The 16,740-nt window shown below is 48.0% G+C and overlaps 1 protein-coding gene across 2 annotated transcripts in view; it reads right to left on the minus strand.

The window, feature by feature from the left end:
• Swip-1 (EF-hand domain-containing protein D2 homolog Swip-1) overlaps positions 1–16,740 on the minus strand; it is a 116,481-nt gene that overhangs the window by 40,030 nt on the left and 59,711 nt on the right. For both annotated transcript variants that reach the window (XM_075684243.1, XM_075684244.1), the window contains exon 2: positions 7,795–7,942. In XM_075684243.1, coding sequence (XP_075540358.1) covers positions 7,795–7,942 — 148 coding nt within the window. The remainder of the gene's footprint in view (positions 1–7,794; positions 7,943–16,740) is intronic.

The raw sequence follows: 16,740 nt of genomic DNA on the forward strand, positions 1-16,740 counted from the left end.
AACAGTTCGCATCGCGTCGAACGGCCCCTTGCGGAGGTTATTACCGAGCGCAGTTCGGAGGAGAGGACGCGGAAATTCGAACCTTCGACGTCTGCCAGAGATTTCGGTGACAAAGGACATTTTACACGCGGCATTTGATGCGGTGCACTACAGGCGGGACTGCTGACACCGAAGAAATCTGTCGGAGGCTTTAGTCGAGAGCGCGACTCTTCGAGAAGGCCCTTATGACGCAGAGCACTCTAGATTAAGATGGGGATTTTCAAAACTGGGTTTCTGTGGCGTGCCAGCTATTTCGCGAGCGGGATCCCCCCTCGCCTCTCTCTCTCTCTCTCTCTCTCTCTCTATATATATATATATATATATATATATATATATATATATATATATATATATATATATATATATATATATATATATATATATATATATATATAAATTGCAATAAGTGAAAGAGCCTGGAAATGCGTCTGTCAGTTACTTTTTAATTTAACAGACATAGACCTATATATCAATCGCACATCGTGAACCATGGGAGGCTAACAAATTATTTGAATTTACGTCTATTTCTTAAAATTATATAAAATGTCAAGATAATAAAGTGGGAAAAGGCACTCAGTGCCTGACAGACGTCCTTGATCCCGCCCAGTAGCAGTAGTACAGCGCACGTAAGAAAATGCAGATTTGCTACAAACAATTTCAATAATTCAACAAAGCACTGTGCTTGGTGTTCAAGTCTACTGCACAAACGTATCGCTAGTTAAGGTAATAGTATTGTCGAGGTTATCGCAACAAAGTACAATCAACATAAATTGCGATATCTACAAAAAAAAAATAACAGCAGATGTGTGCGACTTTGGAGAATTACAACCAACAACCCAACTTCCAGCGAAGGTGTTTCTTTCGAGCAGTTGCAATAAAAGTTTCAGTTCGCTGTAAATATATGGACTGCTTTAGAAAGTTGCCCATAAACGACTGTTCTGTTTAAAACCTTAATTGCCCGCATGTAATGGTTTGGAGCACTTCTTGTTGGGGATATTTAAAAAGTCAGTAATTCATCAGCACACGTGTTAATTCGCCGGAACATTTACCACGGTGTCCTCCCTCCATCCCCGCACCCAATTTTTGCTAGATTTGGCATCGGATGAGTTCACAGTTCTCCCAGGTCAGCGGGATAAGTTCTGCTTTGTGCGTAAAACACATTCATGCAGCTCCGGATTTCTTACATGCGTAATTTACTGCAAATCATAATTAGTCCCCTGACTTTGAAGTTTACCTACATGCTACCCATAACGCGCCCTTTATTTTCGATAAATATAAATAAAGTGCCTTGTTTAGTTCACCGAAGACAACGCTGGAAACATCTTATGATGCATGAAAATATATACGGAAATAAACTACGGCTCAGTAATTATTTGCAACGCTTCTAACCGGACCACATACGTAAAAATTTTATCGTACATTGCACTTACCATGACCCCCATCCCCTTTCCACGAAATATAAACCTGCTGTAATCAACAGCTATGTCGGGAAACTGGGAAGCATAACTGATAGCGGCCATATCACACGCTATAACACTTCAATTAGATTTTTTTAAAAGGTTGTGTTTGATGCAACCGTAGTTAACTTCGCACAGAAAGTTTCCATAGTGTGCGACCAATTTTCCCTAAATTTGGTCCATAACTAGGACTACAAACGCCACCAAGGCGTTTACAGTTCCGCCAAAGGAGCTGTGTCAATGCTGCCCCGCTCGTTAGACACGCCCATAACATTCTACAGCACTTGCATGCGTAATTTATTGCGAAAGCCCCGGTTGCCCACCTGTTTCGAACTTTAACTACACATCATCCATTAAGTTGTCCTTCCAGTCGCCAAACATAAAGAAGCTGCCTTCTTTAGCTCAGCAAGGACACCACGCGAACCTAATAAATCGCGCATGCATAAGTAAAAAAAATGGTTCAATAATTATACGTAACGCTTCTAAATAAGCAAGAAACGTTAAAATTTCGCGACACATTGCACTTAAAATGCTGTCTATTCCTTCAAAGTATAAAATTTCTGACGCGCAGTGCCTCTTGGGACATTGGGAATATAATAATAAGAGCAGCATGATATTTTGAATAATTGCTTAAGGTTTCTTTTAAAGCTGTGTTATATCAACACGCATTTACCACCGTACATAAAATTTGCGCATTGTTAGCCCTATGTTCGCATTTTTTAAATGTCAGTTGTAGTTGTAATTATGCCAGCTCAACAGTCTTAAGTTTTACGCCGCTCGTAAAACACAATAATAACGCTGTGTACCACTTGCATACGTATTCTTCTGGAAGAGGGACATATAGCCCACTCCTAGAATGCACGAAAAGACATGAAAAAACGAGGGTTTAGTAATCTACAACACTTGCATTTAAAGCAGGAACGTGAAAGGTAAACGTGAAAGTTTCGCAAGGCATTGAGCTTAAAGTTCTTCCTATTTTCACGGAATTTCAAGTTCGTATCTCGAGCAGTTGTTTTAGGAGTCTGAGAAACACTTCGATTAGCGGCAGTATGACTTCCTAGAACGCTCATATGAGTAACTTTCTAGAAAGGCTGTAATGAACCTACGCAGAATGAATTTTTATCGCTTGTTACTCAGAACATTGCTTTGTACTTGGAAGAAATATAAACACCGTGTCCCACAAAGTTTGCCGAGGTGGAAAAGAACTAAATGCCGTGAACGACGCATAAAAAATTGGAAAAGCGCGAGTATTCAGTAATTGTTTTCAGGGAACAATAAGCAACCTACACAGTTCAAAATTTCATTAGACGTTATTACCAAAAAGTGGCCCCCATTTCTTCAAAATACAAAATATCTGCTGTTTTTGCTCCTGCCAGGAAACAAGCGCGAATGTAACTCTTATTCAGAAACAGCATGAAAACAAAACGGCAGAGTCAGAAGTGACAATGCCCTTAGGAAAAAGAGCTCATATCAGTGTTCTATTGGTATTGAAATGGCTCTGCACATTCGACCAATGTCATTTTCACGAACATATCTACGATAAGTCGTGATTATCCAATGAAATTATACAGTTAGACCTGTAAGAGCTTTGATTAGATGTTTGATGGTGATAATAGACTGAGACGGCAAAGCTATGTGGACTATCTCTGGACAGAGATTCAATAGTAACAGCATTTGGTAATCCAATGATACCACCCCGTAAGGCACACGAATCTTTGGGCGCGGCTGATTATAACACTTTATTCGGACCTCTACCCTCGCACGCAGATTAAATATAGCAAGCTGACTCTGTTTTCAAATGCGGTTAGGCGGTCCCCCCAAAAACTGAGCATAGCGCAAGCTGAAATTTGTATGGGACGAAACTACCCATGCAGTGTTGTGCCACACTGCGTGCCTATCATCGAGGCAACGGGCGCTCTCCCCCCAATCAAAAGTTCCACGAAACAGACGGCCAATTTCCGTGGGTCGAACTGAGGAGTGCGATGGCGCGTCGCATCGAGACTTCTACCGCGACGAAGGAGGAGTGCGACGAGGGTGACGTCAGCACTCGCCCCGCCTCGTGCTTGCCGGCGACGGGTCGAGGCAGATCCGACCGGTCGTTAGAAGAGAGAGTCGCCACCAGCCCCTTAGGTTCGGTGCGCTCTCACCGCTACATGTACGCTGTTTTCTGCTATATCTGTGCATATTGTATAAAACTCTGTGTTTCCTCTTCATCTGCTCCAAGAGTGCGTCTCTCGTCCTCAACCCCGTAGTCACAACGCCGGGCTTCCTCCGCACTGCGAGCGTGTGGCGAATCCCGCGCGTCGTCCGCTACAGCGCGTCCCGAGAAGGCACAAGAGACAACCTTCGCTGCCCAAGCGAGGGATACGTAGTAAAAAAATAAAGAGAAAAAGCATTACTTATGGGGTCACTCTAATAAGAAAGAGAATTTAGCTTCAGCTGGATTTTCCAGCGTGCAGCCAAAAGCGCCCGCTTACATAAGTGTGTGTGCGGGGGGATGCGAATAGCATATTTTGCCCCCCCCCCTCTCGGTAAATACGACTATGCTGGGTTTGCTTCCGCACACAACTCGGAAGACCTTAGATGATGTATTATACAAGTGGCTTGTCGTCACCAACTGCCACAGCTGCATTATTAGAGAGAGCTAGAGCAGGATGCAGTATACACAGGCTTGTGCGCGTTAAATGGACACTAAAGACAAATATTAAGTTAAGCTGAAGTGATAGGTTGGTGCTCTAGAATCTTTAAGGGGTCAATATTACAACGAACAGAACATTTATAATCGATAAATCGAGGTAAATGGAGTACATGATTAGAGACCCCCCCCCCGGGACATTCAAGTACTTGCCCGATGACGAAAGCACTGCTCAGTTAAATTGTGTCACTAGTACTGAACCACTCGTTGCAAAAGACAACCTTGTATTGTATCATAAGACGAAATAAAATGCTACTTGTCCAGTTATATTTCATTTTTAGAAAAAAAATAATTTATTGAGATTAGCCTTGGCAACAACGCGGGCGGTCGAAACGTTTCGTTATCGCTCGACTCTGCGCCGCCCACGCTTTCGCGTTTCAGTAGTTTCGTTATCGCATAGCGCTGCGCTGGTTTCGCTGGGTCGCATTACTCGCACAACTACAAGTAATAGAGAATTCAACTTCCATGTGATGTCGCACGATGCCCGAACGGTCTACGCCCTTGACCAAACAACAGCTGCAGCGGCGAATCCACCGCTCTGCCTTGGCTCGGTACTGCCGTCTGTCGTGTGCCGTCTTACTCACCGACGGCAGCAAAGGGTGGCGATGGCGTATGCAACGTCACCACACCCTTTGACGAGACGTTCATTCGAGGGATCGCCAGCCGATTTTGCGTATATAGGCAGGAGCAAGAGCGGGCGCGAGACAGAAAATCTGGAGGGTTTTGCTCCTTGAATATATGACTCTGCCTAGGCACTACGGAGGAGGTTTCTTAGCGCGTGTTGTAGGCCTTTGCCTCTGTCGTGCCGGCATTGCGGAGTGGGGTCGAGTTTGTTTACGCGCGGACGCTGGCTGCCGGCGCGGTAAAATAGGTGAAGCAGCGGGCACTGACGCCCGATTTGGTGACCGCTGCCCCTCTACTACGGCCCCTGCTGCTCCCTCGAAAAAGTCAGTAATGTTCTTTTTTTTCTTTTTCTTTTCTTTAAGGTACAGCGCCGTGAGAAGCAGAAAAGATTTAATCCGGCATCTCAGCACCAGCGCCGCAGGCGCGAGAAAGTCTGTCCGACGTACCTTCAGAGGCAAAGTTCTGACTGGTGCTGCAGAAGTCGTCGGTCGCGGTAATGCTGAACTTAGCGTCACAATTGGGGGCTGGACGTAATTATACTTATTCAATCGTGCTTTTTACTAATTGTAACAACGTGTCATTATTTCGCATTATTGGCGGCGCCTCCAGGACACCAAAGCGGCGACGGGCACACCAAAGCAAGAATCCGGACTGGTCCCTGGGTTGGGGCTCGCCGAGGCCTGCGCCGCCTGCTTTATGGGTGCGAGGACGTACGGAGTCGCCATCTGTCGGAAGCGCCTCCCTTGCGCAGTATGAGGGATAACGCGGCGTGCTCCTCATGTATGTTTGGCTTACGGTGCTCAATAAAAACAACACGCGGCAGCCCTCCTGGAGAGTTTTGTAAATACTCTCAAAACGAGCGAAGTTTTTTACCGTCAGAATAATAATCTTGGACAAACTGAAAGCACAGAATCGTTTACAGACACTATCTCTTTATCGAATACGTACAGTGAACGCCACTGCGCGCGGTCGCTGCGGAGGAGTCTCCCGAACCGGCTTCTTGTGTGAAAGGTAGGCATACGCTGAGCGTTAACTATGTGAAATGTGTTCTTATAGTGGGCTGTCTGTATAACCGAATGGAGCATAACAGAATGAAACCTCAATGCAGCGATCGCACGGGTTCGCAGCGACCGCATGCATGTCTGCATAAATGACCGCGCACAATGTTTTGCTTTCGCTGCGAGCGCGATTTCGCACCGTGCCGTGAGCTGTAGACTGCAGATTATGAGCATTTGACAGTACACAAGCAAGCATTGTTGCCCGGACGCTATCAGAGCTATTCAAAAATAATTTCGTTATAAAGGCTTCGACGCCTACGGCGACTGTGATGTGCCGTCGCGACGTTTCAACCTTTTTTTTTTTTTAATCTAAATTCTTGGAGATGTCCATGTGATCATTTCTCAAGTTGCGTCGCTATGTATGTTTGTCGGTCTTCTCAGCGTACAATTTCCCGCTACTTTTTTTGCGTAATCCAGTACATTACTTCATAACACAAACATGACCATGTGCCATACCATATTTTAAATGTGCTTCTTACCGCTCCCTTTCCATTGCAGTGAACTTGCCAGAACCTAGCATCAACAAGTTCATAGACCTAATAAAGCGTCATGACATTAGCTGGGCAGCGGGCGAGTCTCCGTGCGCGTTTTCTGCTACTCACCGAACCTAGCAGTCCCGACGCCGTATCAGAAATCTTCCTCGCGTCTGTGTTTGCTGCATAACCGAGTTGTATCCGATGGCTGTTTGCCGGTTCTAAGTTTCGTGAGACAAGGTTCACGCAGCTTCTTGTCCCGCGGCTACGTGTGAATAAGGCTGACACCAGGCTTCGTTGCGTACGTGCGGCACTGCGGCACCGAGTAGTAGCCTACCATGCGGCACGCCTCCAAAAGCAGCCACTACCTATTAGAGTACTTTCAAATGCTGTCAAGCCCATACCCAAGGCGGGAAAAGCTCACCGCTTAATCAGAACCGCAGGGCAGATGGGACTTAAAACTTTCGTTTTCAGTTCGCTTCGACGCTTCCAAAGCAGCCGACGTGGCCGCTATGTCCACGTGATCCCTCATGCCACGTCACGCCGACGGTGGTGCCAGCTTTTCCAGCGGTGGAGCTCGCCCCCAATAATCTCAGGTGCTCTCCTGAGGCCTCCGTTTGCCGGTTACATGTGCCTTCCTGGAGCAGTGCTTGTAAATAATCCAATATATCGTCGCGACGAGAAAAGCGACCCGCGACTCATACAACACCAGTGAGAACCTTGCCCCTTAGACACAGGGATCGCCAAATAGGGCATCCGTGCCCACTGCCTCACCGCGTGGGCAGCCGGCGTCGGAGCGTAAACAAACTCGACCCCACTCCGCAATGCCGGCATGTCTAGGGGACAAACGCATACAACACGCGCTAAGAAACCTCCACCGTAGTGCCTAAGCAGTCATATATTCAAGGCGCAAAAGCCCCCAGTTTTTCTCTCTTGCGCCCGCTCTTGCTCGCGCCTGCCCACAAACGGCTGGCGATCCCTCAAATGAACGTCTCGTCGTCACCACTCCCCCGGTTGTATGTCGGGAGATTTGAATTTCGAAAACGGTATAGGGACTCTCCAGATGTAATTTTCTCGGAAGCTAAGTCTTTTCTTGGCACGAAAAAAGCGTTGCGAGATTTCTGGAATGGTATTTAAACAGTCCACGCCGACTTAGTATTTGCCTTTAGTGTCCTTTTAATTGCAATATGAGTGTTCAGTGCAACTGGTCTTGTACGCTTGACCAAAGCCGGCGCGTCGATTTAGGGGTTCCCTGGAACTTGTGTCAGGGGCGTAGCCGGGGGATGGGGGACGCACCTCCTCTCCCCCAATTTCCCGGCCGGCCAAGTGCGAGCCCTCCTTGCTACGCCACTGAGGCTGCGCGCGAAGGACAGCATGCAGGCGCGATGAGAAGTGCAGCCGACATGGCGGCACCGTCCAGCGAGAGGCAAGATTAAACGACCACCGACCTCCCTGAAGTTGATGGTGCCGTCGTAGTCCTCGTCCACCTGGCGGATCATCTCCTTGAGCGCCAGGTGGGTCTGCGGGGCGCCCAGGATCTCCATCATGCGCTTCAGCTCCTCGAAGTCCAGCACATGGTCGCCGTTCAGGTCGAACCTGCGGGCGCACGGACGAGCACATCGACTCGACGTTAGTCGAGGTCACTCTAAGGCGCATACTGCCATTATTGGAGGCAATGGGGCACGAACAAATCATCCACATATTTTGACGAAATTACGTAACGATGAATTAGTGGCTTGGGAGGAAGTAAACGTCAGTCGTGAAATACAGCCCCAAATTTCACGATCAATGAGAAAGCAATGTGCGTGTACAAAGAACGTAACTTTATGCTTTACAAAGAAGAAAGAAAGACTGCGTTATCCATCGTGTTCGCCAATTCTTTTGAAAACTTAAGGACCACTAATATATTCAACAAAAGGAGAAGAGTTGGGAAAACTCAAGTGTTTTAATATTATTCCTGTATTATAACTGCGAGCCGGCCTAGTTGGAACAGATTCATCTTAAAAAAATTTTTGTGCGCAAACAAACAGGGACGAAGAATAGACCTCAGACTCTGCCCAGGCGGCGCTGCGGAAAAACCCGTCACCAGCGCCCCCATCGGAGCCTTGGCGCGAACTGAGTAGTGCAAGGAGAGCTGTCCGCAAGCGAAGGTGCATAGGCCACAATGGACCCTTCTCTTTCGTTTGTGTTGAGGCGCGGTTTCCTAAAGATCAAGGACCTGGACAGCTTCTTCCGCCCGTCCACGCTTCGGAAAGGAAGCTCAGCAGGGCGAAGTACGTGTACAATATAAAATAAAGGCTCAAGTGTTATTTAGGCGTGCTGCAAATCGTAAGTACAGAGAGCATCAGGTTTGTCTATAGGCATATCAGCATAAAAATCTAAGCATTTCAAGTTGTTTCATATTGAATATGTCCTGAACACAAGACTTATTAAGTATCTCCTATGTTTTCATGTATTTTATCGTAATGTTTTGTCCCGTAATTATTTACAGAGAGTAAATTCTTTCATAGCCTTTTCCTAGGCAGCAAACAGAAAACGTTTTCCAAGGCAGCAAATAGCGTGCGATCATAACGAAAGTAAGCTTCCTACAGTGCCTACGCGCTGCATCTTTCTTTCTCGCAGGAGCTACAGCATCGCTAAGTACCTTAATTTGAACTTTTTGCAGACGCTTCGAGCAACAAGCGCGCACAAATAAATGTAAATAAATGCGACATTTTTTTCTTTACACATGTGCGTTATTTCGCAATTACTCATCCAGTGCTCCCACAGCAACATTATTGCTCACATTTGAAAAACGCAGTAGAGCAGGCTCAGCACATTGCGAAGCGTGCTTGTTGTATCGGCGCAGGACATACAAAATACCGAAAGTAGAAATGAGCTCGCGATGCAACGATGCTCTACAACAGGATTTTGAATTCATAAACGAACCAAAATGTTTGGTAAAGCTGACCTGCCAGATCTCTCTGTTCCACTTGTTGAGTCAGGCGGAGACGGATGTCTGTTAAAAGGCGGAGATATCGATGGCACATAAGCAGGGTGGTTCGCAAGGTTGTTTTTTCTGTTGCCAACGAAGTGGCGGCTGCAGATTCTTGAGTTTTCGCTTAGTTACCACGGTCCTCCGTCAGGGCTACGCAACACAATTACAGAAGAACAAAATTGTCGCACTTTCTCATGCGAGCCGCTGTGTTGTGGGGAATGCAAGCAATCCGATTATCCAACAGGTTGAACGGCGCGTATCCAGCGCTCTCACCTTTCCCCTTCATACGATCGCGATGGAAATCGGTAAAACTGAACGTTGTTATTCCGTCCTTCACGTTCATGGCAATGTACAACACAACAGTAGCGTGGACTGCGGTGTTTCTTTGTAGCGAGCGGAGCTATCGCGGTTGCCCTTGTTTCCGCCATCAGTCTGACGAATTAGCCAGCAAGCGCTTTATGGCAGCTCTGAGGCGTGTCCGACTAGCGTAGAAATTCATAGGTTTCTGTCTGGGTGTTCAATGCGCAAAACGCTCGCCATATGGACCAAAATCTAGTTAAATCGTTGTTTCGCAGTCGCTAGCTGTATAGGCAACTTAGCAAGGGAGTCGGACTTCGCACTACTCAATTACTGCCTCTTCGCACCGGCAGGTGGCGCTACGCGTCTTGCAAAACTCCAGAGTCTGACGTCCATAGGGGCAACACAAGGACGAGCGCTCGTCCTTATGTTGCCCCTATTCTTCGTCCCTGTTTATTTGCGCACAAAACTATATTCCTGTATTATTTTTATTTTTTAGAGTGTTGGTGACAGGTATGCGGCGAAAAAAATTTTACCGATCTCGGTTCTACATATACAAGAAAGAATAAGAACAATGCCGAATTGTGCAGAACAAGACAGACTTTCTGGTCTGCTTTACGCTTCTGTGGCTGTTCATTCACAGGGGTTTTGGGAAAACGCCTGAAGTTCAACAAACACTCCACGAAGACATATTTACCTAATTCCTGAAGAGTTGTACGCACCGCTGCGTACACCGCTGCGCATCCAAGGATCCAGATTGTTTTGTGTTTTTTTTTTTTCTTCTTCGCGACTTTCACGTTTCGATCGCTATACTTATCGGCTATATCGCACGCGCGGCATAGCCGACCTTCCAGCTTAACGAGCCTCGGCGACGCTTTCGTGCTCCGCCGCCAATAAGCGCGCGCCGATCGCCACCGTCGAACTCCGACGCGTTCAGCAGAGTCTCCGACGTCGCCTCTCTACGTGCCTTGGAGCGGAGCGGTTCGCCGAACAACAAACGCGAGCACGAGGCGAACACGGAGGCCGTCGGCTGGCCCCCGTGATGCCCAGACGATCGGCAGCGCGACACTGCTTGTCTCCTCGGCAGTTTCGAGCTATATCCGCCCGCAGACTTTCGGCGAAATACATCGGTGCCCCGCGCGTATGATCGTGGCCCCCAAGATCACACAGGCACATCTATACGCCACAGTTCGACACAAGCTCCACGTAATTGCGCAGTGATAAGAGTGCAAACGTCGAAACCGTCAAGTGCGACGTCAATCCCAGTACCAGCGAGATGGAGAGTCCAGCGAGTCTCCTCGCTGGCACAGTCGGCATGCAGTCCACTCGAGGTGGACACGCAGCCGCGAGACATTTGACACCAAGGCCTTCCGTGTCGCTTGCCGCACGCAGTCACGGTGGGAGAAACGTGCTTGAATCGCAACGTAACACCCCTCAATTTTTTTCAAAAGTAGCGCCATTCTTAGATCTTTCCGCCACCCCGCTCACCCTGGCGCTATTCACTTCCCTCCTCCTCCGCTCGGCGCGGCCTCGATGGTGGCGCCGCCGGTGGTGGGCCTGCCGTAGCAGACGACGGCTAACACGCTACGGGAAGAAATCCGCGGAAAAGCTTGTTCGAGCCCTGCGGAGCAGTTTTTTTCAATACAGATGTTGCTTCGTCAGTCGGTAACTGGCCTTAAAAATGTCGTGTTGGAATTGTGGAAGAAATAGTAGAAAGGACTATTATTCAAGGCGTATTTAAGGCGTAAAGTGTGCGCACGTTGAGAGTTCGTGTTGCTGAAACACGACGCAAGCACGCGGTGTGCTCAAACACGCGCGTAATTACCAAAGTTTCAGGTTTTGACAGCGTCAAAGTATGTGTACGTGGTTTCGTAGGTTCATTTACGTACCTGCAGGATACTTTTGTTCGGCCGGCGCGTGAGAGATTCCGACTGTCTGCGGTCAGCGATGCCTGGCAACAGGGCCGCGTTTTTCATTGCGGGGTGCTTTGGTAATTGTGACGATATATTGGTTTTTTTTTTACATGTACTGCTCCAGGAGGGCACATGTAACGGCTAACGGAGGCCTCTGAAGAGCACGTGACATTACAATAAAGCAGGCGGCGCAGGGAGTGTTCCCATGCAAGAATCGGCTGTCCGCATAGCCTATCTTATACTCCCTTGGCATGCACAGGCATCGGCGAGCCCCATCCAGCTCTGGTTCTAGCTTTGGTGCTCCCGTTGCAGCTTTGGTGCCCTGGAGTACGAAATAATGACACGTTGTTACAGCTAGTAAATAAGATATATTGAAGAAATACAATCGCGCTGAGGCGCCAACTTCTAAAGCAGCGCTAGCGGACAGCTATGCGGCTAATAATAATAAGAAGAAGAATCGGCTATGCGGACAGCCGATTCTTGTATGGGAACACTCCCTGCGCCGCCTGCTTTATTGTAATGTCACCTGCTCTTCAGAGGCCTCCGTTAGCCGTTACATGTGCCCTCCTCGAGCAGTACATGTAAAAAAAACAATATATCGTCACGATTACCAAAGCACCCCGCAATGAAAAACGCGGCCCTGTTGCCAGGCATCGCTGACCGCAAACAGTCGGAATCTCTCACGCGCCGGCCAAACAAAAGTATCCTGCAGGTACGTAAATGAACCTACGAAACCACGTACACATACTTTGACGCTGTCAAAACCTGAAACTTTGGTAATTACGCGCGTGTTTGAGCACACCGCGTGCTTGCGTCGTGTTTCAGCAACACGAACTCTCAACGTGCGCACACTTTACGCCTTAAATACGCCTTGAATAATAGTCCTTTTTTCTATTTCTTCCACAATTCCAACACGACATTTTTAAGGCCAGTTACCGACTGACGAAGCAACATCTGCATTGAAAAAAACTGCTCCGCAGGGCTCGAACAAGCTTTTCCGCGGATTTCTTCCCGTAGCGTGTTAGCCGTCGTCTGCTACGGCAGGCCCACCACCGGCGGCGCCACCGTCGAGGCCGCGCCGAGCGGAGGAGGAGGGAAGTGAATGGCGCTACTTTAAGGGGTTTTAGAATCGCAACGTAAAGCCCCTTAATCGCAACGAGAGATGCTGCGCCGCCTGCTGGAGCACCGATATATCGCCGATCGAATTGCGCACAGGGCATTCTCGTTCTCCCCGAGAGCTGCGGAGAGCAGTTTCTGGCTATTCACATATCACGCGCAGCAACAACAGCGATGGGTGACGTTCTTTTCGCGCTGATCAGTCCGACATCACGTTTCCTCACAAGGCCAGCATGCCGCTAATTGCTTAGAATTCCAAGTATTCTCTGTATACGTGTGGGTGTGCCTCATACGTTCCCTGTTCAAGGCGCATGTTCAATTTCAGGTGGTATACATTCCTAACGATTCTCTTGAGTGCCAAATTCGTGGCTTTCTTCTCCCGCGATTTGCTGTAACGTGCAAAACAACCTTTTTGTCTAGTACATAATTGGGCAGTTTTTAGCTGAGGTACCGTTGAGGTGAGCGAGGACAGCTTGAAAAAAAGTTTGAGTTTCGGATAGTTCGTTGGACATAATTAAAAAGCGTGAAAGTAGAACTTGTACACAAGAAAAAGAAGGAATGAAGCGCGGAGCTGTACCAATGTGGGATCCGAGGGGCGCGAGCCCCCTCCAGAGTTCTCCGGAAAGGGGGGGGGGGGGGGCGGAGCCACCACCTGCAATTCCGAGGCTTACTCCCCCCCCCCCCCCACCTAACGAGTCACTGGCAGAGTTTTCTCACCCACATTGTTTGAGGTTCCTTTTGACTTGCCTCAACCTTTTCACTAAATTTTCTTGTGGCTAATAGCTTACTGCATCATTGTTGGCGCGGACGTGCATGTATTTTTAATTCATACTTTGCTTTACTTCTGCAAATCCTGACAGCATAGAGAACAAGCGCATTAGAAGTACCAGCGGCGGCTGCCTCATCCGTTTTTTGTCACTTCAACATTGTTTTATATTTCTACTGTAAACACCATGCACATACACAATATATTTAAATATATACACAGGACAATGTTTATCATGCTTTTTAAAGAAAAGGAGCCAGTCAATTAACAACCGTTTACTAAAGGTATGGATAGATTATACGTAGAGGATGAATATGTTGTTGTATGTTCACCTCGCTGCAAGATGCTTTGCGTGCTTTTTTGACCCTGAAGAAAACCTGTAGACTTTAGTGACCCCTTCGGCAGTCTTTTAACAAAGGCGTGTGAAATGCACGTGAATGATATGTGTCTTGGTATCGCTTCTCTTTCCAGTAAGCAAAGCTAAAGACTCATAAAAAACACTTCTAATAATTTACAACATTTATTAGGGATAGAAAAATCCTCACTTGCATGCAGAGGTCATAAATATATGCAGGTTGTCCCAATTAACTATCATTCACCAAGATTTAATAAAATAACACTGCGTTATTCGAAGAAAAGCTAGTGGGTATTGTTTCCAGTACAGCGGAGTAGCTGCCAGTAATTTTTTAGTTACTGGAATTTAATTAGGTAGTTGTAATTATCTAACTCGAGACATACTATCATAATTACCAAAGTGTCAATAAGGCATTTGTAGGCACAGCCACGGGACATCTAACTGCGATATTTTTAGCGACGTATACTAATTTTTTCCGACTGATAAATAAACCCTGCGAAATATGGCGAATATCACGTGACTGCACACCCACCTGCATCATAAAGTAGCGCCCTCGAACAGGCTCCTTCTGAGTTAGACAGAACGAAATGAAGGAAATAAAGAAAGAAATGTCCGTCCAAGCACTCCGTACAGATGGTTAAAGGGACACTGAAGGTTAATATTAAGTCAACGTGGACTGTTGAAATACCGTCCCAGAAACCTCGAAACGCTTGTTTCATGCGAAGAAGAGACTTATTTTAAGAGAAAATGCGTTCTGAAGCGTCCGCGTACCTCTAGCGCAGTTCAAATCGCCCGCCCTCCGATCGAGAAGTGGCGACGTCATGGTCTCATAGTGACGTTGCGCCGTCGGTGACTAAAACGGCGCCCGCAGACGGCGCTACGGTTTTTCTGCGCAAAACGCGAACGTGCGGCTAGAAACAGAGCCAAGACAGAGCCGACAGCAACGCGAAAGCGGAACTATGGTGGCTAGCGATAGGGAAAGCGCGCGATGATAAGCTGGCTCTTTATTTTATGACCGCAACTTTGACGCTCGTTGCAATGGACGACCCTGACAACGACACATTGGCTCGCGATGCTGGGCTCGACTTCAGCGATTTAAGCACTGATGAACGTGACCTGCTGCTGAGGGCTTGCGCTGCCGGCGTCGTTGCGTACTACTACGACGGCAACTGTATGTCATGGCAGTACATATTCGCACATTTGTAGCATTTCCTTCGTTAAAACCAAATGCCGCACTCACCGCCCCGTCTTCGACCTGCAGTTGTTGTTACGCTTCGGAGAATGCAGGCAAGACCGACGGAACGTACAGCGCTACGGGAAAGCATTGCTTTGAAAAGCACTGCACACGACTTCAGTAAGTCGGCGTTGAACTCGTAATCCTCTGGACGAAAGGGCAGCGAGCACACTATGCGATTTTTCGGCTCTTTGCCAACGCGCTGTGGCAGAGGTACGGCACTTAACCAATTCGAACGGAGAGGCTCACTCGCTGGCACAGAGTGATAAGCAACGTTGGATTCGACGCTGCAACTGCTCGTGGCCGAGCTCCACAGACCATTCGCGCATCCCACGGCATCACATGGACGTGGCATTCTCGCCGCTTGTTCCAAATGCAATTTTCGCGAGCCAGCAGAACCACCGCAGCACGACGCGATAACGAAACAACTGAAACTCCAAAGCGCGCGGCGCAGAGTCGAGCGTGCAGAATTACCTCAAAATGTTATTCTTTTCTTAGAATCGAACACAAGCAGACAGGTAGCATTTTCTTCCATCTTATAACCTAATATAATGATCTTTTTAATACTAGTTGAGTACTAGTGACATAAATTATGATGAGGAGTGCCTTCGTCATCGGGCTATTACCGGAATGTCGCTGGGGGGTCTCAAATCGTGTCATGCTTCTTTTTTTTTAGTAACCTCAATTTCTCGGTTACTAAAGGTCAGTTCGCGATTGACGTTCTCGAGCATTGCTTTATCACTTCAACTTGACTTCATAGTAACCTTTAGTGTCCCTTTAACCAGCGAAGCTGAAACGTGCGGCCCCGGTGTTTCATCATCATCATCAGCCTGGTTACGCCCACTGCAGGGCAAAGGCCTCTCCCATACTTCTCCAACTACCTCGGTCATGTACTAGTTGTGGCCATGTTGTCCCTGCAAACTTCTTAATCTCATCCGCTGTTGCGTACTCCAGGGTAGCGTATCGTACTGCTGGCGAGTTGTAGCGGCGCCTGCTTATCGAAGCTAGACCGACGTTACTTATTGGGTAGCGCGGCGTTGTCGGCGGGCTGCAGGCATCCGGTTGACCATGGCGACCAAGCAAGGGCGAGACGATTTCTAGTGCGAAACTTGCACGGTTTATTCAAAGGTAGATGAAAGATGATGAGAAGAGCATAAAGTGATCAAGAGTACATTTCGGAGCCCCTTAAATAGGCTCTCTACAATCGTGGGCGGGATCTCGCTTCCGTCGAAGTCACGTGACCAGCACATAAAGAGGGCCCCTCCTCCTCTGGTTATACCGAGCCTGCTGAAAGGAAGAGGTCATCCCGCCTCCTGGAATTGTAGACGCATGTCCGCCTCTTCTGCGCGTTGCGGGTTCGTGGAAGTTCTCCTCTAAGTCCAATTCGAGAAAAGGGTCTCTCTAAACTCGCACACTCACACACACACACACAAAAGAGGCCTGTACACTGCGGGGCTTCCGGCAGGCAGGCAGACACTCGAAGTGGTCATGGCGAATCAGAAAGTCACGCTTCATCTCGATGAGGCCTGGTGGAAGAAGGTCGGGTGAGAGAAAGTTCTTTCTGCACGTGAAACGGGACGCCAACAATAGCAGGCGAAGTCACGCCTCATTTCGACGAGGCAGGGTGAGATGGTCGGTTGAAATTCCTTTCAACACGTGGTGCCAGATGCCAACCCTAACAGCCTCTCCGGCGGGGGAGGAAGATCCCGACGTGTAGGGGCCAGCAGCCGCTGTAC

This window comes from Dermacentor variabilis, chromosome 3 (genome assembly GCF_050947875.1).
Source record: "Dermacentor variabilis isolate Ectoservices chromosome 3, ASM5094787v1, whole genome shotgun sequence".
In the NCBI taxonomy this organism is placed as follows: Eukaryota; Metazoa; Arthropoda; class Arachnida; order Ixodida; family Ixodidae; genus Dermacentor; species Dermacentor variabilis.